The following is a 25317-nucleotide window of genomic DNA, read 5'->3' on the forward strand; positions in this document are numbered from 1 at the left end:
CTCGATCTCGACGCTGTTATTAGCTCGATTTTTAATTTTGTGTATTTTCTTATTAGTATCGGATAAATAGTGAAGATCTTTTATTACAACTTGAAATATTTTTGCTTGTTTTAATCTGTAAGTGTGAAATTGTGTTTTTTCTTCTATTTCTTTTTGCACTATTTTGTAATGATCAACTAGAATAAGTTGTATTTTTACCATAAGACTTTTTAAAGTATAGTTATCTTTTACGATATATCCTTTTAAGTTATAGTTTTTTGCAGTATGTCGTGTAAACGTGACGTGCTTCCTACATTGTATACAGTTAACTTATTGGAGGAGATTTTGAGTAAGTGCTGAGTTCGATTACCTGCTTCACCTTTTCCCTATCTTTCTTAAGGAGCGTTCTGACAGAACGCGGAGTAGCATTTTTTATCGGCGAAAAGAAATAGAAAATAGGTAATAGAAAAAGACGAGATATAAAGAGGGGAACCAACACAACCTAGAATACCGGTTTTCTTCTCAATATTTGTGATTTACGCATTGAATAGGACAAAACTGTGTATTTATGGCACATCAGCACATATGCACCACATATCCAAGATTTCGGATGCGGCTATGAAGAGTACAGCCAGTGTCGTAGTAATTTTACTATGAAGTGGCCTAACGTAGTTGTGTTTGAATTTTTATCATTATATAAATTAATAAATTACCAAACTTAGTAAAATTTATACCAACAACACTGGTGGACAAAATTAACCTAAACCCTGATCTCGACGGGACACGATTTGTTACGGTTGTTATCAAAAAGTAAATATTTATCAATTTTACACTAACATGGGGTGCCATCCAAGGTCTCTTTCTTTTTCACTAAATATATTTTTTGTTCCTCTTTTCCGAAGTGAACTAGCGAAGAGCGCTATTCCACAAGCTGTCTGATTACGGCTTGAGCTATGTTTTCGAACCGATTCATTATTTGACAGGTTTTTGGAACTAGTAGTTATTTTTATTTGCTTGCCTGTTTAGTCGTCTTCTGGAGATCTTAATCTGTTTTTGCTTTATACTGCATCCCAGTCATTGGACTGTTTCTTTTTCAACTCGTCTTATTATATTAGAATTATTATATACCTGTATTGGTTGAGAGCTTTAAGGAAGAAGTTAATTGGGTAAATAGGATGTTGAAGGTCTTATGGACTAAAGAGTCACAGGTTGCATCTGCTGTAGTATTTGTCGCTGTATCTGAGGATAATTCTGCATAGTTTAGTTAGGGTTGTTGTTGTTAACCAGATTGATGATAATATTGATTAGATATTTTAAATAAATAATTAATTGGTTTTCGTTCACCTTCTTAGATGCTTCTGCTGACATATTTCCCAAAACTCTCGGCAAGCTCCTCTCCTATTTAACAAAATTAACTACCTTATTGGCAAAACTTGGATTACTGTGGTTTTTTGTTCAACGTTTATCGCATTACTTATCTGCTGTCAACACGATGTTTACTTGACGATAAATGGGTGCCATCCATTGACGTTTATTATACCATGGGTACCATCGATATAATATACTAAGGATGGAACATGTTGACATTTTTACATGTAGCTAATAAACGACGGAACTGGCGTCACATTACTAGCTACAATGTTCGACGTGAATTTGACAGGTGGTTAACTTGAATATAGTTATCCATGATATTTTAATGTTAAACAGGTATCATTATGTGTTAGGTCAATAATTTAATGTACTCTTTTTGGTAAATTCATAAATTTCTTAAATTTGTAATATTTTGCAGTCCGTTGTTGGAAGTATTGAATACGAGTTATATACTCAAAACATTTAAAATGGTGGGTTGTATTGCATTTAATACAGCGAAAACACAGCAGACAATAAAAGATAACATTACTTTTTAAGTTTAATCTCTCTAATATATATCATAAATTATTAAATTGAGTTTGTTTCGTAAATGTACCATTGACAGATATGTTAAATACGACCCTGACCCTGTCTTAGTTTAGTGTACCTGCCATGCGGTTCTAGGGTCAAATATTACTTTTGCATTCCATTGCAAACTAACAAATGCAGACTGCAAGATTTACACCAAGGCGATTTACCTCGAAGATTAAGATTTTGTATATGGTTTCAAAACAAAATCGCCAGAGAACCCGAATTTCCGTGCAAAGTGTTGTGGGCAGATGAAGCTTGTTTTACGAGAAATTTACGTGTGTTTAATTTTCACAATTGTCACGTGTGGAGTGATGAAAACCCGTATGTTATACGTAGGACAAATTTTCAAAAACAATTTAGTATAAATTTATGGGCTGGGATTATTGGTAATCGTCTGATTGGACCGTACGAATTTCCCAGAAGATTGAATGGAGAATCCTATTTAAATTTTTTGCAGCATGTTCTATCGATACTTCTTGAAGACGTTCCGTTACAAATACGCTCTGAAATGTGGTTTCTTCATGACGGGGCTCCAGCACATTTTACGAGACATATTAAAGATTTCCTCGACATCACTTTTCCTCGTCGTTGGATCGGTAGAAATCGATACGTTCTGTGGCCACCCAGAACACCAGAATGCAATGTTATGGACTTTTATTTTTGGGGACATCTAAAATCATTAGTATACGACAACCAGGATGAAATTAAAACAGAAGCTCAATTGCGACAACGAATTTTTGATGCTGCTGAAATAATTAGACATAATTTACATACTTAAAATATTAAGAATAATTGGATTCGTCGAATAAACGCGTGTATCTGTGCAAATGGTGGCAATTTCGAACATTTATTGTAATAATAATTTTCCATGTAAGTAAAAACAGTATTCAAACTTTAATTATTAAATATTTAATTAAAACAAATACATGCTTTTCTCTATCACTGTTATCAGTATCAATACATATTATGCCTAACGATCGATGATTCATGATAGCTGATTTACAGTAATTAACGAAGAATAACAAAGAACTCAACATTGCTGGCTGTATTTTCTTTTCTGCGAACAATAATCAAATGGATTAAAATTAATAATTTTTTTTTGAAAACGGTTAACTTCATAAAAAAATGTTATAAGACTTTTTTGTTTTAAATGCTGCAATCTGTACCTATCGTTAAGGAACGCACTATTTTCCGGAACACCCTGTATATATATATATATATATATATATATATATATATATATATAAGAAAAATAAAAAAAAATGAAGAGCTATTGGAATTAGCGCCAAAAAACACATTCTACTACCGATGCACATCAACAAGCAGCGCAGGTGGTATTGGATTTATAATCCACAAGAAATGGAATCGAAGAATAATAGAAATAACTACAAATAATAATAAAAGTCATTTCAAATATTTAATTCGTGACTTTAATGCCTTCCGGAAAAAGTAAAATCGACAATTGCAAAAATAAAAACCGGTAAAGCAGCTGAAATAGATGGTATAATAGTGGAACTACTTAAATTTGCTGGCAATAAAACCTTTACGAACTGCCTAAGATCGAGATGCACACCAGATCACTGGAATGTAGCTAACATAATTCTCATTCATAAGAAAGGTAGCAAAGAGGATATCAAAAACTACAGACCTATAAGTCTATTACCAATCGTATACAAGATATTTACAAAGATCATTAACAACAGATTAACAAACTCATTAGATGCTACATAGCCGAGAGAACAAGCTGGCTTTAGCATCAAATACCGCTAGCATTAACTTCCATAGATTTCTTGAAGGCTTTAGATTCCATATATCCCAGGGCAGTAATCGAAGCTTTGACCAACCAAAGCATTGCCAAACCGTGCATAGAAACTTTAGCAAATATATACAGACAAGCAAAAGCTAAGGTAAAATTAATGAAGACACTCCAGAAATTTCCACTACCAGAGTCGTCCGAAAAGGAAACGCAACATCACCACAGCGTTTCACTGCAACTCTAGAAAACATATTCAGCAAAATGAACTGGCAGAATGAAGGAATATAAATTTATGAAGAATACCTAAGCTGTCTAAGATTTGCGGACCACATCGTACTGATTGCTAATAATCCTGCAGAACTACAAGAACTTATAAGCGACCTAAATGCAGCTAGAAATGAAGTTGACCTAAAAATGAACTTGACAAAAACAACAACCATGTACAACGAGCTAGTGGATGTCCAAGATGTAATAAGAAACAACATTGCACTTAAGACAGTAGACGAGTATGTATACCTGGGACAATTAATACATAAATCTGACTCCTTATTTCCAGAAATCAACAGAAAAATGAAACTAGCTTGGACATCTTTTGGTAGAAATGCAGTTATATTCAAATCGAATATGCCAATCCAAATGAAGGAAAAAACATTCGATCAGTGTATACTACCAATCATGACATACCGCTGCGAAACTTAGACACTAAAGAAAGAGATAATATCGAAACGTAAAGTAACTCAAAGGTCAATGGAGCGATGCATGCTACGTATAACAAAGAAAGATCGAAAAAAAATAGAATAGATCAGACAGGAAACCAAGGTTATTAATGTAATCCATAGAACTTAATCTTTAAAATGGCAGTGGGCGGGACATTTAGCGAGAATTACTGACAATAATTGGTCCACTAGAATTACACTGTGGTATCCAAGAGGCGTCAGTAGACCAAGAAGACGTCCAAATTTAAGATGAGACTATGACAAAAGGAAACAAGCCGGTACAACATGGCACAGAAAAACGAATTTTAGACAATCGTGGGCAGATATGAAGAATGAATATGTAAGGGAGGCCGTGACCATGATGGGTAAAATATGCTGAAAATGATGATTTTACATATATATATATATATATATATATATATATATATATATATATATATATATATATATATATATATATATATATATATATAGATGATATTAAACATAGGAGAAAGAAAAATAGTGATTAAAAATAATTTATAAGTTATATACTAGAGAATATTATAAAATATATTTATATAAGGGCATCCTTAAGGAATTAACATAATAATAAGTTTAAAAAGTGTTTAAGTTGCAATGTATTTGGTTATTTTAATAATTATAATATTGTAAATATGTTTAAGTAAGCCATGTGCATAGGCAACCAAATATACTCTGAAAGTGACAGTTAAGTGATGGTTGCGAATGTAAAAGTGGGGTTATTTGTTAATTTAAGATGTTTAGTTTACATATAGTTACGGATTTGAAATAGTGTAATTTATTGATTTGGGGTGTTTAATTTACATATAAGTTTATATTCTGATCTGAAAAGCCTAAATGTCAATAAAATTCTCGATAGAAAAGTAAAGAATTCTCTAGAACACTAAGTTAACCCTGTTTGCGAGGAGAGACTATTCCAAAACATTCATATATTTAGGAAATAGAACAATTCGAATATGATTTCTTGCCGGATGATTCTGGAACATTGAAAAGATATAAATACTCGGTGATTTGGATTCAAATTAGTCAGCCAGTTAGTATGAAGTCAGTAGGTATATAGTTAGTCAGTTGGGGAGATTTTCAAGATAGTAAAGTCAGTATAAAGAAGAGAGACACAGTTAGTAAGCAGTCAGTATGAAGTCAGTATAAAGTCATTAAGTTAGTAGGTCATTAGTCAGTCAGAATTAGGAAGAAAGTATAAAGTATGCAATAATCAGTGATTTAGTATTAAAATTTGATAGTATTGGAAAGTATATTAGAAGAATATTGGATGAAGATTAGAAGAAATTAAAATTATAATAGTTATATGGTGATTGAATATTGGGGTATTAAAAAGAAGAATAAATATAAATGCTATTAAGAAGAAAAATATTCTAAATTGGTGGAAGCTGATAATTAAAACATTGTGGAGTATTTGGCAAGGCAAGTTTATAAAAGAAAGATAACCGAGGCTGAGAACGAAGACATTGAGTGGTGATTAAAATCTTTATTTTGGACTACAGTTTCATTTAGGCATTCAGTGACAGAAAGGTACAACATCTTGTTAATATAATTTAATTAGTGTCATAAGAATTTCAATTTTAAAGATAGTTTGTTTAAAATTTACATTGTCTATATAATTTAATTAGTTTCATAAGAATTTCAATTTAAAGATAGTTTATTTTAAATTTTACATTGGTTATGTTAGGTATATATGTGTGTTTCTTAATAGATATAATAAAGATAATTTCAAAAAGTGCTTACAAACTAATTCTTTGAGAACCGCGATAAAAACCCTATATATATATATATATATATATATATATATATATATATATATATATATATATATATATATATATATATATATATATATATATATTATTAAAAAACACTCATTGCTCATTAAAATCATTCACAAATAAAACATCACAATATATATATATATATATATATATATATATATATATATATATATATATATATATATACATTAATAAACTCCTACAATGTTGATGGTAATTTTAGACATATATGTTTAATTAGCAAATTGACCAATTAACAAATTATACAGTGCACCATAAATATGTATTTTGATTTATTTATTGGTAGTCGAGCCAAATCACGTCGTCGTATTATTTTGTTAACAAAATAATACTTTACAAATATTGTAGAATATTCTCTACTTTTTCAGATCAACTTCCAGGGCTATTATTCACTGTGCCGATGAATCTGGTTATGTCATTTTAGAGGAAGGAACTGCAGAAAAGCCAAAAATCGACATTGATTTAGTAGAAATAACTAATAATCGCTACTGCATGGGTAAATTATGTTATATTGGAGATGATTTTTCCAAAATTATTAACATATTTTGGCCCAGATCTGAAGCAAATATTTGGAGCAAGTTTCAGGAACTAGTAAATGATGAATTAGATCCAACTATAAGGGAACAAGTAAACGGTGTACTTAATAATGAGTTAAAGTAAGTGGTATTAATAAGATTTATTCACAATTTATTTCAAACACTACTGATAAACTAAATTAGTCCCATAACTCAAGCAAGTATTATGCAATTGTGGAAATTATTAATCATTATAAATGAAAAAAATTAGTCATGTTGGCAACCACATTGACCCATCTGATTCTAATTACAGCCACAGCAGCTCGAAATAGATTAGTTGACAGACTAGTTCATTTCTTAAGATTAGCCAGCCAGGATATACGTTTGCGTCCAGAGCCTCTTTTGTCCCCAATCTTGCCTTGTAGAATCAATTGTAGAAGTCGGCATTTTTTTAGGATATCGACTTGTTACCCATGTGGAAATTTGTCAAATCAATTCTCGTAATCAATGAAACATGCATACAAATCGCAGTTGATATCCCTGGTTTTCTGTATTACAACTATCAAACAAACCGAAAAGAGCTTCCCTGGTTTCGAGTCCTGCTCTGAAACCAAATTGAACTTCACTTGGGCGTTCTTCTAATTTGGTGTATATGCGCGAGGGAATAATAGTAAGGACTACTTTAAGTACATGGTTCATCCAACTAATTATTTTGATTTCTTTACATTTCTTAGCGTTGGCTTTTTTGGAAAGTGAAATAAATATTGATATTAGCCTGTCTTTTGGTAAGTGACTAGTCTTAAATAGGTTTTACCATGCACTTCATTAGGTCCTGGTAATTTCCTATCTTTAGTTCGCTTAATGACAATAGCTACGTCTTCGTTTGTTATTTCTGGGCCATGGGGATTATCTATTTCAGTTGGTCTTTTTGCTGTATCTTTGAATTAGTTTTCAACGTTTTCTTTTCATCTTCTTAATTTATCTTCAATTGCTGTCAAAATCTAGTCTTCTATTTCTACAACTATGACTGTATTGCGTTGTTTTCTGGTGTTCTGTACCTACTTAATCATTTTGTGCATATGTATATCGTCATGTTTGCAATGTAGTGTTTTAAGTTCCGTACATTTCTTCAACAGCCATACTTATTTTGCTCTGATGAGATATGAGATGAGATGATAGAATATTTTGAAACCTTTTATTTATGTTGATAAAATCAATTTGTTTTCTTATAATTTTCCCTAGGGTACCATCGGGTGCTTTTTATGTATAAAGCCTACTTTGATGCAATTTCTTCTCTTTTGTTTCTTGTGCCAAAACCATATGTTCCCAAAATATTCTCGACTGTTCCTTGTCGTATTTTGGCATTAAAATCAACCATAATAATAGTTACTTTATGATTATTTGTCAGTTTTAGACAGACTTCTAGAATTGGATAACAATTTTCTATTTTTTCTTCAATAGATTCGGATGTCGGTGCGTAGTCCAGAATGATGTTTGTATTAAAATGACTTGACTTAATCTTTTATAATACAACTCTATCTGACTGCTTTCGCTATTTACATTTTTACTATTATCGCTACGCCATTTCTGTTTTTTGTTGTGTCATCTCCCGAATAATAGATATGATGTTCATCTTTAATTGTTACTCTAGAAATTGGACATAGAAATTCTCACTGCATCCTAAAATATCTATCTTCAGTCCAATATTTATCTTCGTGTCAATTCTTAACTAATATTTGCTACCTTGCCTGCTTGGTACTTGTTTTGGATGTTCCAAGTACCGATTATTTTTAATTTTTGGATATTATTGGCTGACCGGACGATTCTTAGCACTCTCTCCCCACTTAAGGAGTGCCTGGGACTGAAGGCCATTTCTTTTGGATTTTAGCCAATACGGTGTTCTGGGGATATCCTTTCTTCTTAACATGCCATACACCAAAGTGCGTAGGCGACTATCTCATTACTAGAATTCTGTTCTTGGCGGCGTGACACAGCTCGCCTGTATTGTGTATTCCTGTCCATTCTTTAATATTCCTTAACCAGGATAATTCGGCCGGCTCCTCTCCTACCTTCGATCTTCCCTTGTAGGATTAACTGTGGTATTTCATATTTTGCTCCTCTCAATATGTGCCCAAGGTAACCAATCTTGCGTTTTTTAATTAATTCAAAGAGTTCTCTTTCCACGCCGGCTCTCTTAAGGACGTCATCGTTTCGATAGATGTTTTTTTCCCACGTTTCCATGCCATAAAGCAAGATGGACCATATGTAGCACTTGACCATTCTGTAGCGTATTTCGAAATTTAGGTTTTGATTACATAGGAGCGGTCTGAATTTCACAAAAGCTTGTCTTGCCATTTGTATTCGGGTTTTTATCTCTTGTTGTGGATCCGATTGGTCATTGATTGTGGTGCCAAGGTATTTAAAAGTTTTCACGCGTTTTATGCGATCGTCACCTATGCATATTATCGGGTTTTCTGGAGGGTTTCTGCTAATGACCATATATTTCGTTTTCAAAATGTTGATTTTGAGGCCATATTTTTTACCTATGCTATTCACCCTATCAAGTAATAACTGCTGATCTTCCAAATTATCAGTTATAATCACTGTGTCGTCCGCATAGCGTAGGTTGCTAATTGGTATGCCGTTCACCTTAATGCCTAATTCCGTGTCTTCTAATGCTTCCGCAAATATATTTTCAACATATAAATTAAAAAGCATCGGAGAGAGTATGCAGCCTTGGCGGACACCTTTCCGGATTTCAAATTCATCCGTATATTGGTCTTGATCAATCCTCACCTTTGCCATTTAGTTCCAGTATAGATTCTGAATAATTCTGATCTCCTTCTGGTCCATGTTGGCCCTATGTAGTAGTTCCATCATGATATCATGTTTAACATTGTCAAATGCTTTCTCGTAGTTGATGAAGGTGAGGTAGACATCTTTTCGTTGATCTAAACAGTTTTGTATTAAGGTGTTCAAACATAAAATTGCCTCTCTTGTCCCTAGTCCTCCCTTAAAACTGAATTGTGTTGACCCGCTAAGTTCTTCTAGTATCTTGTACATTCTTGAGTGTAATATCCTAAGGAAAAGTTTCAGCAAGTGACTTATTAAACTGATTAAGCGGTGTTCATTGCATTTTGTGGCATTAGCTGTTTTTGGGATCATCACAAAGGATGACTGCAGCCATTCTCGCGGAATGTAACCAGTATCATAAATTCTATTGAACAGCTTTACCAAGATTTCGATATTCTCCTCGTCTAGTAGTTTTATTGCTTCTATATTAATTTCATCTGGACCTATTGCTTTATGCATCTTTGTGGTTCTAACTGCATATTATATTTCACTTCGCATTATTGATGGCCCTGATAAGTTTTCGGAAGGAAGTTTGCGCGTTGGTTGTGTTGGTCTTTCCTCATTAAAAAGTCTTTCTGCGTATTCTTTCCACGCCATTGCTATCTCCTCTTCTGACTCTATGTATTCGTTTCTGTCGTTGCCTATTCTTGTTCTGTGGTGGATTTTGTGTATATTCGATATTTCTTTGATCTTCTTATGTAGTCCAAAACTATCTCCTTTTTCCTGCAATTGTTCTATTTCGTTGCACCTTTCCACCATCCAACGTTCTTTTGCTTTCTTAATTTTCTGGCGAATTTCTTTGTGTATCTGTTTGTATTTGTCTTGATTACGTTGTTGTTTATGTTGCCTTCGCTTTTCCATTAGATCCATAATTTCGTCCGTCATCCATTCGTTATGCTTTCTCTTTCTGATCTGTGTTTTAACTTCCCTGTTTACTGCCAGAATCGTTACTTTAATATCATTGACCATCTCTTCGATATCATCATTTTGTTCTATTATTCGCATTCTTTCATTAATTTGATTTTCATAACTCTTCTTCAGATTTTCGTCTCTCATCAGTTCTCTTGTATTTATAGGCGTGCTGGTGTTTGTATTTGTTCTCTTAATTTTTGCTAGTTTTAACCTCACATCTGCTATTAGCGGATTATGATCGGATGCAATATCAGCACCTGGATATGCTGCGATTCTTTTGATAGCGTTACGAAATCTTCTGTTTATTAAAACGTAGTCAATTTGGTTTCTAATTATTCGATTTGGACGGTCTCCTGGGGATATCCTTACGGATCGTTAATTGATGTGGTAGTCATCTGGTGATTTTGCACATCTGTGTCGTTGACTAATTTAGTTCTTCCACCTTTGGTGTCAATTTCTCAGTACAATGAAGTACCCTATCACGTGCTAATTTTCGCACCCGTAGCTATTTACCAACAAGTGGTGATTATTTTTATCGGTTTTCGTTCGGTTACTAGAATATGAAGTAGAATGAAATGTATTGACCCGTCTGCCCTCGGAAATCTAATAGTCATACGGGTTCGGAAGAAACAAGAGTTAGCCAAGAGAAGCTGATAAGTAAGACTAAAGATATTTCACTGAAGATAGATTGAAAAAGAGTAAAATGTGAAGGCCCTTATGCTCGGCCAGGTGCGATTCATAAACGTACGAGTATTGATACACTTTATGTTCCCGCTCATACATCGGAGTGTTGAGTACAGACTGTATGGCTCATCCAACATGCCATAGCATAGATAGAGGATATGGCACACGACATTTTTACAATATAGATACCCCAACTCCATGGACTGTCTCGTATGACATCTCGACGATACACGATGTTCTTAATTGATACATTATTAGTAAATTCTTGTTTCTTTATTACTATCATCTTTCCAGATTTTTGTGTAATTATTTCGAGCCTTTTTAATTAGCTTCTGTTCCATTATAAAAATGATCTTGAATAAAGCCCTAGCTAAAGAATAACTGTTTTTCATTTTAAGGAAAAAAGTAAACTATCGATGACACGAATGTAGCTTTGTCTTGGTTTTATCATTTTATGCCTGCCCTTATATTATATTTTCTAAATTAAACTTTTTTAAATCCATAATACTAACAGAAATTGTATACACTTATTGAATACGTTACAATAGTAGTTTTGTTTATAATATGCTTAGATCAACCAAAATACAAATAAAAATTCACTTCTTTAGACCGCTCGTCCATTGTAGGGGAGCTCTCGCAGTCTTTTCAGGACACTCGGGCAAGGGTAATGCACGTAGCATGCAAGAGACGCTGTAGCATTGTACTTACAAAAGTAGTATCACAGAATACACCATACACCAACCCAACAAGAAGCTTTGTCGGTACCTTTAATGTACGGAGGACAGAAATTTCGGTGTGACAGTTAAACTACTTAGTATACTAAGAATAGCAATGAGGAAGTCGTTCAAAACTGTAGTCAAATTATAGTTACACTGAGAAACGAAGTAATTATTTTTTTTAAGTAGAATCTGTTTTGTATGAATTGTATTTTTTCTGTAAAATTTAGTATAACATATATCAATTCTGTACTGATAATTAATTAAAAAGGTCCTAAGTCAAAAATATCGATTGGTTTTTTTTAACAAATAAATTAACGTACTAAAAGTATTTTAGTACGTTAAAAAACGGATATTGAGAGTTAATTTCAAAATAGAGATGAAAAGCAGTCGATTTCTATTACCTTTATCGTTTTTTTTAAGGTTAATAAAAAACTTCATCACTCAAAATCTATATCTTTGGCTTAAGACTTTTTTACTCATCAATACAGAATTATACTTTTGAAATTTCTATTAACTATGTCTTAAGTTGCTGACTTTTTTTTGTTTCCTTTTGAGGAATTTCTTTTTCGCTGCGCGTAGAAACTCTGCAGCTGCGGCTAGAATGACTGTATACCTCTTTGATTTCTTTCTGTGGATCTGGGGTCTCTGAAACTTCTGGTTGTACTGTACTAAATTCAATTCGCCAGGACATATCAAATTTATGGTGGAAAAGGGTAAAAAGTTGTAATAAAACAGAATATTAGAAATTTGTTGTAATTAAAATACACGTATACCCTTTCGATTTCTCTTTCTGTGCATCTGGGGTCTCTGAAACTTCTGGTTGTACAGTACTACATTTACTTCGCCTGTATATATCACATTTTTGGTTGGGAAGGGTAAAAAGTTGTAATAAAACAAAATAATAATAGAAAATTTATTACTAATAATTATGTTTATTAAGGAAGCTTACAATATAATATAGATTTACAGGAAATAAGCATACTGAATACTAAATAAACATGAAAAATCACTGAAGTACAGCTACCATAAAAGTTGCACCCCTTTTGCGTGAGACTTAATATATATATATATATATATATATATATATATATATATATATATATATATATATATATATATACAAACAAACAAATATTTAACAAATGTATAAATATAAACAGGTGATATAAAAAAGGTGACAGGAGAAATTGTAAAAACTATAGAGGGATATCGGTCACAAGTTCAATGAGTCGACTATACGGTCGAATACTACGGGACCTGATAGAGGAAGATTATCAATCGTCTGAAGACGAAGAACAAGGAGGATTTAGAGCAGGTCGTTCATGTACAGATAACATCTTCTGTCTTAAACAAATTATAGAAAAGAAAATTGTGACAAATAGAGAGTTACATATGACTTTTGTAGATCTTGAGAAGGCATATGACACAGTCCCGCTAAATAAACTATGGGAAGTCCTGGGCACATCAAACATACATCAAACATTGGTTAGTGCTCTCAAAGATCTATATTATGGTTCAAACTCCCAAATGAAATTCGGAAACCTCTTAGCTAAAAAATTTGCAGTTACTAAGGGTCTCAGACAAGGATGTTGTATGTCTCCAACTCTATTTAAGATTTATATCTCTTCAGCTCTGAAACAATGGAAAAGGAAAGTCAAAGGAATGGGTATACAATTGAACGATCAGGATTACATATATACTTTACAGTTTGCAGATGATCAGGTGGTGATCTCAAATGACAAAGATGACATGGAATACATGCTTAGAAAACTAATTGAAGAATACCAGAAATGGGGATTAAATATCAATTTAGAAAAGACAAAATACCTCTCAATTGGAGCTGAAGCAGAACAACTCGATATCGATGACAATCAAAAAATAAATCCATGCAACGAATATAAATACCTGGGCGTCATCTTCGACCGTAGTGGAAAAGACGAACGAGAAATAGAACATCGAATTGTACAAGCACGAAGAGCTATAGCATGTTTGGACGGAATTCTATGGAGTAAAGAAATATCAAAGAAAAAAAAATGGAACATCTATGAGACAATGGTTAAAACTAGCCTACTTTATGGAGCTGAGACATGGAGAATAACCGAAAAATATAAGAAAAAGGTCGAAGCCACGGAAATGGATGCCATCAGAAGATCGATGAGAATATCAAGAGCCGACAGAATACGGAATGAAGTGATAAAACAACAAATAGGTATAGAGGGCACTATAGTTGAGGATATTGAGAGAAAACAGCTCATATGGTATGGGCATGTGAGCCGAATGGGGGACGAAAGATTGCCTAAAAAAACGATGATGTGGCAACTCCCAGAGAAGAGGAAACGAGGAAGACCACCACAGAGCTGGAACCTGGGAGTTAGGAAAGCGATTAGCGCTCGAAATCTGGACGAAAACCTAACTCAAGACAGAATACAGTGGCGTTTGGGAGTCGGACAACGTCGTAAGACGTTATAAAAAACCGAATATATATATATATATATATATATATATATATATATATATATATATATATATATATATATATAAATATAAACAGTTACATATGCGCACTTACAAAAATACATTCATTTTAATATAGCATGTGACATAAATATGTCAATAAATTCAAGAAATGTTGTAGTTGGTAAACAAAGTCTATTTAGATATTTTTTATTTATTACTATTATCAATTAATCAGTTCTTCACAGAATTGTGTTGTTTTGTTTCCAATCCATTGTTTAGTTTCTTATTTATATTTATGTTTTTTATAACTCTTAATTTGTTTTAAATTCTCAGGTAGACAATTGTATTATTTGGGCCTTTGTAGCCAACATATTTCTGGAGTATGGATTTATTACATTTAGGTAAAATTGCATTATTCCTTGTATAACTAGTTTGATGCGCATGATTGCTAATGTTTAATATTATCCTTTTTTGTTTCATGTATATGTATAAGGTATCTAAATTTTTTCCATAAATAATTCTAATTAACCACTTCTGAATGTTTTTAGAATGCAAGTAAATATGTTCCTTATTCCACCTCATTCTAAAAGACCATCATAGGCATGGATAAACATAACCTGGATAGGAATAGAATATAAATATGCTTTATTGTCATTGAAAATTTTACAATTTTATGGACAAAGCTTAAAAGACTCAGAGAAAAAAGACAATAACAAATTGGATAATCAACCGTAGGAACTAATAAGTTTAATCTACTTTGGGTAATGATGACGCACGGGTAAAGAACCATGGAACTGTACATAAAGATATTGCAATTTCTTAGTTATTAATTAAGAAACTCTTCTACTGAATAATATGGTCTTTCAGATAGATATGTCGTAAAGGGAGATAGTTGTATAGTTTTTTGCAGAATATAATATATATTTGTTTACTAACTCAGACGGTTTATTCGGGCTGTTGGGCCGTTGTCTTCTGTTGAGATTTGTTCTCGACGTTTCGCCAACACTAGGGGTTGGCATCTTCTGGAGATGTTGATGCTTCGCTTGTAAGCAGAAACTGACGACGCGTTGTACTACGGAGGCAATATTTATAATTCCCACTCGCCTCCCCTCCACTGGTTTCGGCTTGAGGGGGCGTGTCGTTGTTTATAGTAGCTTTTCTATCTCCGTGTTTGGCGGGAAGGGCGTTTGTGGATTTTAATACTGGTATCCATGTTTTGTTGATTTTTAGTCCTTCTTCTATCCTATTGAAATTGTTTGGGTGCTTGTATATTTCCACCGCTTCCCGATATAACCGTGGGTAGTACTGTGAAGTTTTGTCCAGCATCTGTGTTTCTTCAAATAGTATTCGATGTTCTCCGCTTCCCAAAGCGTGTTCGGCAACGGCAGATTTGTCGATATGTCCTAAACGACAATGGCTTTTATGTTCATTTATCCTGGTGTTGGTGTGTCTTTTTGTGGTTCCCACATATACCATTCCACATGTGCATGGTATTCGGTATACTCCGGCCGTTGCTAATGGGTCGCGTTTGTCTTTTACCGATCTTAAACAATCCTTGATCGGTAAAAGACAAACGCGACCCATTAGCAACGGCCGGAGTATACCGAATACCATGCACATGTGGAATGGTATATGTGGGAACCACAAAAAGACACACCAACACCAGGATAAATGAACATAAAAGCCATTGTCGTTTAGGACATATCGACAAATCTGCCGTTGCCGAACACGCTTTGGGAAGCGGAGAACATCGAATACTATTTGAAGAAACACAGATGCTGGACAAAACTTCACAGTACTACCCACGGTTATATCGGGAAGCGGTGGAAATATACAAGCACCCAAACAATTTCAATAGGATACAAGAAGGACTAAAAATCAACAAAACATGGATACCAGTATTAAAATCCACAAACGCCCTTCCCGCCAAACACGGAGATAGAAAAGCTACTATAAACAACGACACGCCCCCTCAAGCCGAAACCAGTGGAGGGGAGGCGAGTGGGAATTATAAATATTGCCTCCGCAGTACAACGCGTCGTCAGTTTCTGCTTACAAGCGAAGCATCAACATCTCCAGAAGATGCCAACCCCTAGTGTTGGCGAAACGTCGAGAACAAATCTCAACAGAAGACAACGGCCCAACAGCCCGAATAAACAGTTTAATAAGTTAGACGATGGCCGTGAAAGCCTAACGCAATTTATAACTCAGACGGGATCAGCAAATACACATCAAAGGTTGAATTTTCGGTGAAGTAGTCATGATTAGGTCTTGATGGAAAGACATGTAGGTGTTTACGAACTAAGCAAACAGTTTATAAAATATACAAAGAAGGAAGTGTTAAAATCCTGTGATCTTTGAAGTAGACTCTGTAATGTGTTGTTCTTCTGAGGCTAAACAGATACCTTATTACTTTTTTTTTATTTAAGAAATTACAACGGATTGGGCAGCTGTACCAGAACCCCTAAAAGGAAGACCACATCGAAGATGAGACTCGAACAAAGAAAAATATGCAATTTTGGAAGATTCTAAATTGATTGCCTTTGAAACAGATCTTATTGCATAGCAGACTGAGGCTAGTTTCTTACTTAACAAATCGATATGAAGGGACCATTTAAGGTTGTTGTCTAAAAAAATGCCAATAAATTTTACACAATCAACGGTACTGAACTGGAAGTTAAAAGTTGAAAAGCCCTTTATAGGATAATGCTACTGTTTTATCCACATTAAAAGAGAGTAAATTAGAGTCGGACCAGGTTGAAGCTGAAATGTTAAATAAGGTTTTTAAAATGGAAACTTTTAGATACAAAAATATATAAAAAACAAAACGGCTCAAAACAAGAATTAGAACAGTTTAAAAAATATGTGACAAATTTCCTAATAAATTGTGAAATCTCAAGCACTGTTGTAGAAAAAAGTCCCAAAGGCCAGAAGATATTCAAAGAAATACAAACAATTCGCTTTCACATTATACTTTTTGGACCCAAAACTTAAAACTTTTTGAAAAAAATTCTTTATTTACCAACTCAACGTTATTTGGATGATATGACTGGAAACATTGTTTGTAAACCTGGATTAACTTAGACCTCTGTATTTAATGATATTGAGTTTAAAGTTAAGACTATGTCAGAATTGGATAAAAATTGTATTATAGCATTGATGAAGCTGTGCTTCAGTCAAATCCAGATGAAACCATATATTGTATGTTATAAATAATTTTATAACATACATATAAGGAAATAGAATCACATGGATGTTTAAGAGGAACTTCTTTCATGACCCTAAGGTATGAGTGTGATATTTCACCTTTAGTTATATCTTTAAATGAAGAACAAAACATTATTTCTAACTTTTAAATATATTGAACCAAGTCCTCACAATGAGTTCTCAGTCCTCCATAATTGCATTTATCAATATTGTATGCTTTAAAATGTGTCAATAACAAACTACTATCTAGTTCTTCAATTTCCTTTGAATATTTATTACATATATGACAAATATGAATATTGAGAGCCTTTTTAATTAAATAATAACATACATACTAAAAAGCCTTTTGGGTTGTTAGTTTTTCTGTTCTCTAATCACAATCTGGAAGCGAAAGAGCTTTCACTGGAGAGTATGGTTGACTACAATTTTTTTTTTTTTACATTTAAATCCATTAAACGTTTATCTAAATCATCTTTGTAATTCATTTTGTTAGAATGCATAACATTTTGACAAAATAGTTTTTTAAATGCCCTCTGACATTGTATGGGAGTTGGATTGATGGAATTCCCACCTTGATGTCTTATACTACCAAAATAATTTTCCACACAGTCTTGGGGTAGTCTTCTTGTCTTCAAGTATTTAAAATCATGAGACGATAAGTTATCCCAAAGCTTTTTAACACCATTAATTGTTACAATCCAACACTTTTTTGATTGCGAAAGACATGTTACATATTTTCCTGTTTTATCTAATATTTTCAGTTAGGTAATTGATCTGAAAATCAGTTCCCTCAAATACATTTTTAAATTTGTTTGGATTATTCTTATCAGTAGAATTTAAAATATCAAACAAATTATTAAATTTTTCAACAATTTCTATTGTTCCAAATGCATGTGATGAAAGAATACCAAAAGAAATATATGTGTACATAGAACTTGCAGCAGTGTTACTTAAAATTTAAGATGCTAGTTTTACTTGCATTTTTTTAAAAAATGTAGGATATATATGGGAGTGTGTTAGTTTTGGTGCACACTTATAAAACTGCTTTTTATCTTCACGATAAAAAGTTTCTATAAATGACCAAGATGTTTTTTTGTCATCAAAAACATTATTAGATAAGTTATTTCTAGTGTAGTATAAACAATTTTTTGTCCATTGACATCAAATTCGGAGTTAGTTGGAGAAATCCCCAGTCATTTTCTCAATTTTAGAAAATTTGATCCCATATCAGTAACAAGACAATTCACATATAAACCTGATTGAAACAGTTTAGAAATTTATTCTTTTATAATAAGAAGAAGGTGATTTGCTTCAAAAGGTAGTGTTCACAAAGAATATGCTATAAAGAAAGAATATAAAGAATATGCTATAGTTGTTGTTTCCAATTTGAATACAAGCCTGATGTGTTCGTAGTTCTCTAACACTGAGGAGTAGGCAGATTGAGACCTCGGTGCCGTTTGACGGTTTTTGTATTTATATAGAACACGATACTGGTACGTCACGAGTGCGGGGAGTAGGTAGATTGAGACTCCGAACTCGTACGGAACCGTATCACTCTTGAAAATGGCTCCAAAATGGGTGCCGAAACGTCGAGCAATAAATTCTCAATGCGGTTCTTCCCGAGAATTTAGTGATTTTCATATATATTATATGATTACATATATATATATATATATATATATATATATATATATATATATATATATCAAAATAATATGAAATATCAGTCCAAAGTTGTAATTACAATGCTACATTATATAATGTTCGTACATATAATAGACTACATTTTATGTAATAATGTAACCATATTTTGTTTTTTAGGGTAATTAAGGAATACCTAGACAGTTTGAATGAAAATATAGAAAATTCCGCTGATCTTTATATGAAAACAGCAGACTTAATATTTGGTCTTGAAAAAAAATTTACATTTGCCGACTATAAGAATCTTGATATGAATTTTTATGCACTTCCTTATTATTCAGCTCTGGTTACATTGCAAGTACTGTATTATCAATTTGGGATTGTTAACCAAAAGAAGATCCATCTTCAAGACGAACATATTGCGAAAATAGAAAATTATTCTAAAATACTTGTAGATTTTGCAGTAATGTGGGTAAAGAAAGTTTTTTGTGAGGAATTAAATCATGTTTATGAAACATGTGATGCTAACGATATTTATAATTCATTACTTGCTGTACGTTATTTGTGCAACTCGCACGGATTACAATTTACGGAATATTGGCAAGCCATTGTAACAGATCCATTTCGTAAGTCAAGACCAGATATAACTTCGATTGTTTACACAAAAGCATTTGGGACTCCCACCCCAACTCTAGCTAGACAAATGGTGCTTCTTTCAAATTCTCAACCACTTACACCTGATCTTATCGATGGTAAACGAAACAGAATAATTGAAATTGAGGTATATGAAACCAATGATAAACAAGGGATCAGTGGTTTAGCAATAACCTATCAAAATGGAGACAATATTGTGCAAGGTGAAGTTAAAGGTCTGGAAGGTGTTAAAATTGATTTAAGAAACAATTATCTTATTCGACTTACAGCTGCAGGTCCAAATAGGTTGGACGCATTATCTTTTCTTCTGGATGATGGTAGTACATATAATTTTGGTGTCGTAAATGGAGACAAGATGATATATGAAATGTGGGACCATTATATATCTGGAATTTTTATAGCTAACGATATCTCCAAGTCAGAAAAACATCGATTGTTATCAAGAGTGGCTTGCATCACAGTATCTTATCAACTAATACCACAAGTTTAATTTGTACACCGTTATATTTCTGCACTGTATATAATGGTTCATACTATACCGTACTGGTCAGTTACTTTTAAAATTGTTTAAAGTTGCAAATAAAATGTGTTCACTTAAAATTTTATATTATTTCTACCGATTGTAGTTTTGGTTGCCTACCATTTGGGGTTCAAAAGGTACGAGTTTTATTTTTTATTTAGTTACTAGCTGACCCGGCGAACTTCGTACCGAATTAGAATTAAATATCGAGTATAAAAAGTAACCAGAAAATAAAACAAAAAAAAAACACTCAAACATATTATGCATAATACCTGAATCAATTTAATGCAATCTGATAAAAATATTTTTATTTTGCGAGGAGTGTGAAAACTAACTCTGTGACACTAATAACTCTGTTACACCAATTTCGCTATTAAAAAATAGGGTTTGGTGATAGAAGGTGCAGATTAAGGGTTCTGTGTACAGGATAAGAGGGAGACTTGATCCCACCGTTACATTTTTTCAGATAACTTTTTTTATAACCGATCTATAAACTTGATAATTTAGTGGAACATTACAAATTTATCAAAGTTTTGGGTGTTATACACCCGAAAAATATACTGCTAATAAATAATGAGTTTTTGTAGAGTCTAGTAATAGAGAAAAACTATTCATATCTCCCCGTACTTCGGGAGACTTGATCCTTGTGTATGGGTTACTTGATTATACCTTCCCAGATTTACAATATTAAAATAAAACCAAAAATTGGATGCTGAAAACTAACTTTAGTGTCATGACATGACAAATATTATTAAAAATAGAATCACTTGTCTTCTTTTTCTGGCTACTTAAAGGTTTTGTCATCTCTTTTTTGGGCAAATTTGATTTTAAAATCCTCGTTATTTCTTCCCGTTATCTGTCCTACGTAACGATGGACTAATTTTCTTTCTGAGATAAAGCTTACAATTACCCAATCTTGCACACTCAATTCAAACTCGTCACCTTCTGCTTCTGATTCACATTCAGTATCTGTCTCTACTTGCATTTCATCATTAGGATCCTAATATTCAGACTCTGATGATGGTAGCATAATGTCACTGCCCCCTGAACTTGAAGATTCCCTCAAATCCTTAAGTGTTAGTTTGGTCATTTTTTCAAGTGCTCTTACTTTGGCCTTTTGCTCTTTTTCTAATTTTCTTTTTTCTTTAGCTCTAACTTCAGCTTCAAGCGCAAATTTTTCTAGTATAGCTGTGAGAATTTTCATAGTTGCTCGCTTTCTACCCTTTTTTGAAGTCCTGGGCCCGGCTGGAAGGTAAACCATAAAAGGCTGTATATGGTTTCCAATTGCATTGATTGCACAACAAACAGTTACTGTTGCTTTACATTCCCCTGACGTGATTTTAACAACGTGCTTTTCACCTTTGCATGCAATGATCTTCTTTGGCTTATGGACAGTCCGTCCAGTTTCGTCCACGCTCCAAATTGCTTCTGGTCCAATGCCATGGTTTTCAAGACTGTCTTTAAATTTCCGAAAAATTTTGATACATTATTTCTGTTGAAACTAGTTGCTCTAGAAAGACTAGTTGCTTCCGGGGAGCATAGTGATAAGGTCTTCATCTTCTTCAGAAATCCGTATAACCAGTCGTAACTAGCTTGCTTATGTCTATTCCACGAAGCAGGAATTTTTTTAACTATTTTTTACGGCAAACTCGTACGCCAGTTCTTTTGCTTGTTTCCTTGGAAGGCCATTGTGTAATTTGCTGGCAATATCTAAATAATTTTTAAACATATTTGAGCCTTCTTGTAATCAGGAGAGAGGGATATTTCAACATTTTCGGATCGTTGTCTGCGAACGTATCTTTTTAATTACATAATATTTATTTGAAAACGACTTGCCGTTTGGAATTTTAAAAAGTGATAAAGTCTCCTATATGATCAAGTCTCCCTCTTCTCCCCTACTGTTTATTGCCACATCATAAAAAATAAAAATAAAAAATTTTGCAAAAATAATGTTTGGGATGGATCATCCTTACTGCTTAGGAGTATGAAAAATAGATCACAACCGATTCTCATACCTACCGAATATAAATATAAAACTTCATCAAAACTGTAAAGCATAGCCGTCCTCTAATCATAAAATAATCTTGCGTTGCGACGTCGACAGTCGACGTTGTTTATTAAATATAAGATTGCCCTTGCCAACATTATGTATATACAGCGTTAATGTTGAAATACATAAAAACGCTGATACTTTAACAAACACTCTGACTTACATAACTATAGCACAAGAGGTGCAAATAACATCAGAACAGTTAAGTATCGTTTGAGTAAATCATAAAAAAACTCAATTGACTATAATATGTATATACAACGTCCTACCTAAGGATTTAAAACAACTTTCGATAAATAAATTTAAAGTTAGTATGAAAAGATACTTTTGAGATTTGCTTTTTACTCTGTTAGTGAATGTTTTGATCACTTCAATGCAGTAACATGAACATGGATGTACTCACTACGTTGGTATATTATGTCTGCGCATTAATGTATTTTCATCTCCTATTGTATTTTGTATATATTAAATTTAAAATTTAAAAAATGTTTAATAATTAAATTTTTTTCAATTCAATCCAATTATAATTTATTTAGGAGAAATCTAAATACCACAAATCTTATCGGCCTAAAACTAAACGTCGTTTCTGCTGAGTGTGCGATGAGACCATTCGGTTAAACAACATTTGTTGAAAGGTCGTGGCTAATATTCAAAAGTAACGAGACAAATTAATAACAGATGCTGCCGGCTACCTTGTTAATAAAATACCAAAATATTTAAAGTAACGAAGTAACGATATATACCTAATTTTCGCTTTGGTATTCGGTACTTAGGATATTGGATAATAACGAATATAAAGTAACGAGTAGTTACTTTTTCGATATCACCAAACTTTAAACTTTTGTCAACGAAGCTTGGTGGAGAAAAAAATGTAACATTACCAATAGTCATTGTATCATTCACTCAATTGCTCGATAAAATTGAATCCATCGTAAAACAATTAGATGAGAAACCTAATCGATCTGAAGTGGATAAAATGCTCATTCTGGATTTTCAAGCAGCTCGAGAAAAACTGCTTAAATTATAAGAAGAGCAACTGGATTTATTGTATCTCTTTAATTTTAGACCCAAGGCATAAGGCTCAGACTTTTGACATAACATTACGGAAAAGCAAATTAAAACAGAAAGCCCGCGCAAATTTAATGAACTTTATAAAGAGTATAAAACTCAGTGACTAAATCTCTAGAATCACCAAGAAATGAAAAGAAAGTATGTGAATATGATGAAGATGAAGACTTAATAGATTTGAGAAACTGTATGCATGCCTCTCCACTTCATATGGATCTTGTCGTCAAAGCTTAAATAATGCCGAGTTGGTGGAGTATCTAAGTAAACCCAGAGCCGCCATCTCAGAAGACATTTGAGAGTGGTGGAAGGCTCATGAGACAGAATATCCGACTTCATAGAAGATGGCCTGTGATTCTTTTTAATACATGCAACTTCAGTTACTGCTGAGAGATTATTTTGTAAAGCATCATTAGTAATGAGAAAATATAACAATAGGTGAAGTGATGAGTCAGCCAGATGGTTATGATTAATTCTTGGTCAAAAAGTTAATATAAAGTAACAGTAATGTCAAAGCTATTGCGTACTATTCTAAAATTTAATTTGTATTATATTTTATTTTTTATTTAAATAAATGGCAAATTGTATAAATCTTTTATCCAATTTCATATAAGGTGGGGGTTCATCAATCCCTTTCTAGGCAGATAATGTTCTTTAAAATATAGTCAACTTAATGTCAATAATTTGGTTTTTTGTGTTTTAATCATGTTTTAGCAAATGTATGCTTAATTAATGCAAACGTTTATTAAGAAACAGATTGACTCCCGTGGCATATGGAAACTTGAGTCTAACTTTCTCTTCCACCCTGTTTAAACCATGCGTTAAGCATGTACAATGAATCAAATTCGGAAAAAAAATCTTAAGACTAGTAAAAGCTTTAACCATGTAGGAAGCGGCATCGCTAACAAGCAGCAAAATTTTTTCAGAAGGTACTTGATTCGGAAAAAAGAAATTTGTCAAAGATTCATTAACAAATCGGGCAATTGTTACATAGTTGGCTTTTTCTAAACATTTTACGCTGATTAAATACGACTTGTTGGAGTCATCAGCTGAACTGTTTAAAACTCCAATAATTAAATTCGCGATTTGCCAACCCTTGGCGTCAGTAGTCTCGTCAACAGATATCCACAGATATTCATCTCTTACCCGGCTTTTAATACCTTCAATAACGTGGTTGTAAGATGCCCTCACATATTTCTTGCAAAAAGTTGAAGAACTTGGTACCTGTACTGACTTATTTTTAACTTTACAGTATGTTTTCAAAAAATTTTGGTACACCTTCAATTTATACAGTGGGATATTGCAACTTACAAAAAAATTGCATACATCTTTTACAAACATTTCTTGCCCCATCGATGTGTGACGATTTTAAATAATGTTGTTCTGCGGAAACTGCTGGCGTGGTTTCTTGAAGTCCTTAGATAGTTTATATTGGTGGAGAGCCGTTTTCAGGTGTTGGGAAATTTGGATTTTTTTTCACATGGAATCTGTAATAAAACGGCTTAGTAAATAGGAGTCTAATGCAATAATGTGTACTTCAAATTTTTAAGATAACTTATATTTTTTTTTCTCGAAACTAAAACTACCGCCTAAAAAACCGTACAAAAAAAATAAATATAAAGAAGACATAAATAAAATTCTACAACAACGTGACCAAAATTTACAGACAGATCAAGCCTGGGAACAAATTAAATCTGCCGTAGGAGAAGCTAGCGAGAAAATAGTTAAGTGCAACTCTAAGAGAAGTACAAACAAAGATTGGTTTGACGAAGAGTTTCAGGCGATAGCAAAGGAAAAGAAGAAGATCAGTCAACAAGTATTA

General features: G+C 33.0%; 1 protein-coding gene across 1 annotated transcript in view; it reads left to right on the plus strand.

Annotated features, from left to right (window-relative positions):
- The window catches only part of LOC140443604 (uncharacterized), a 37536-nt gene extending 17076 nt beyond the window's left edge, over positions 1-20460 (plus strand). Inside the window, exons 3-4 of the mRNA XM_072534954.1 lie at positions 6587-6874; positions 19387-20460. Of these exons, the coding sequence (XP_072391055.1) occupies positions 6587-6874; positions 19387-20350 (1252 nt within the window). The 3' untranslated portion in view covers positions 20351-20460. The remainder of the gene's footprint in view (positions 1-6586; positions 6875-19386) is intronic.
- The last annotated feature ends 4857 nt before the right edge of the window (positions 20461-25317 follow it).

This window comes from Diabrotica undecimpunctata, chromosome 6 (assembly GCF_040954645.1).
Source record: "Diabrotica undecimpunctata isolate CICGRU chromosome 6, icDiaUnde3, whole genome shotgun sequence".
In the NCBI taxonomy this organism is placed as follows: Eukaryota; Metazoa; Arthropoda; class Insecta; order Coleoptera; family Chrysomelidae; genus Diabrotica; species Diabrotica undecimpunctata.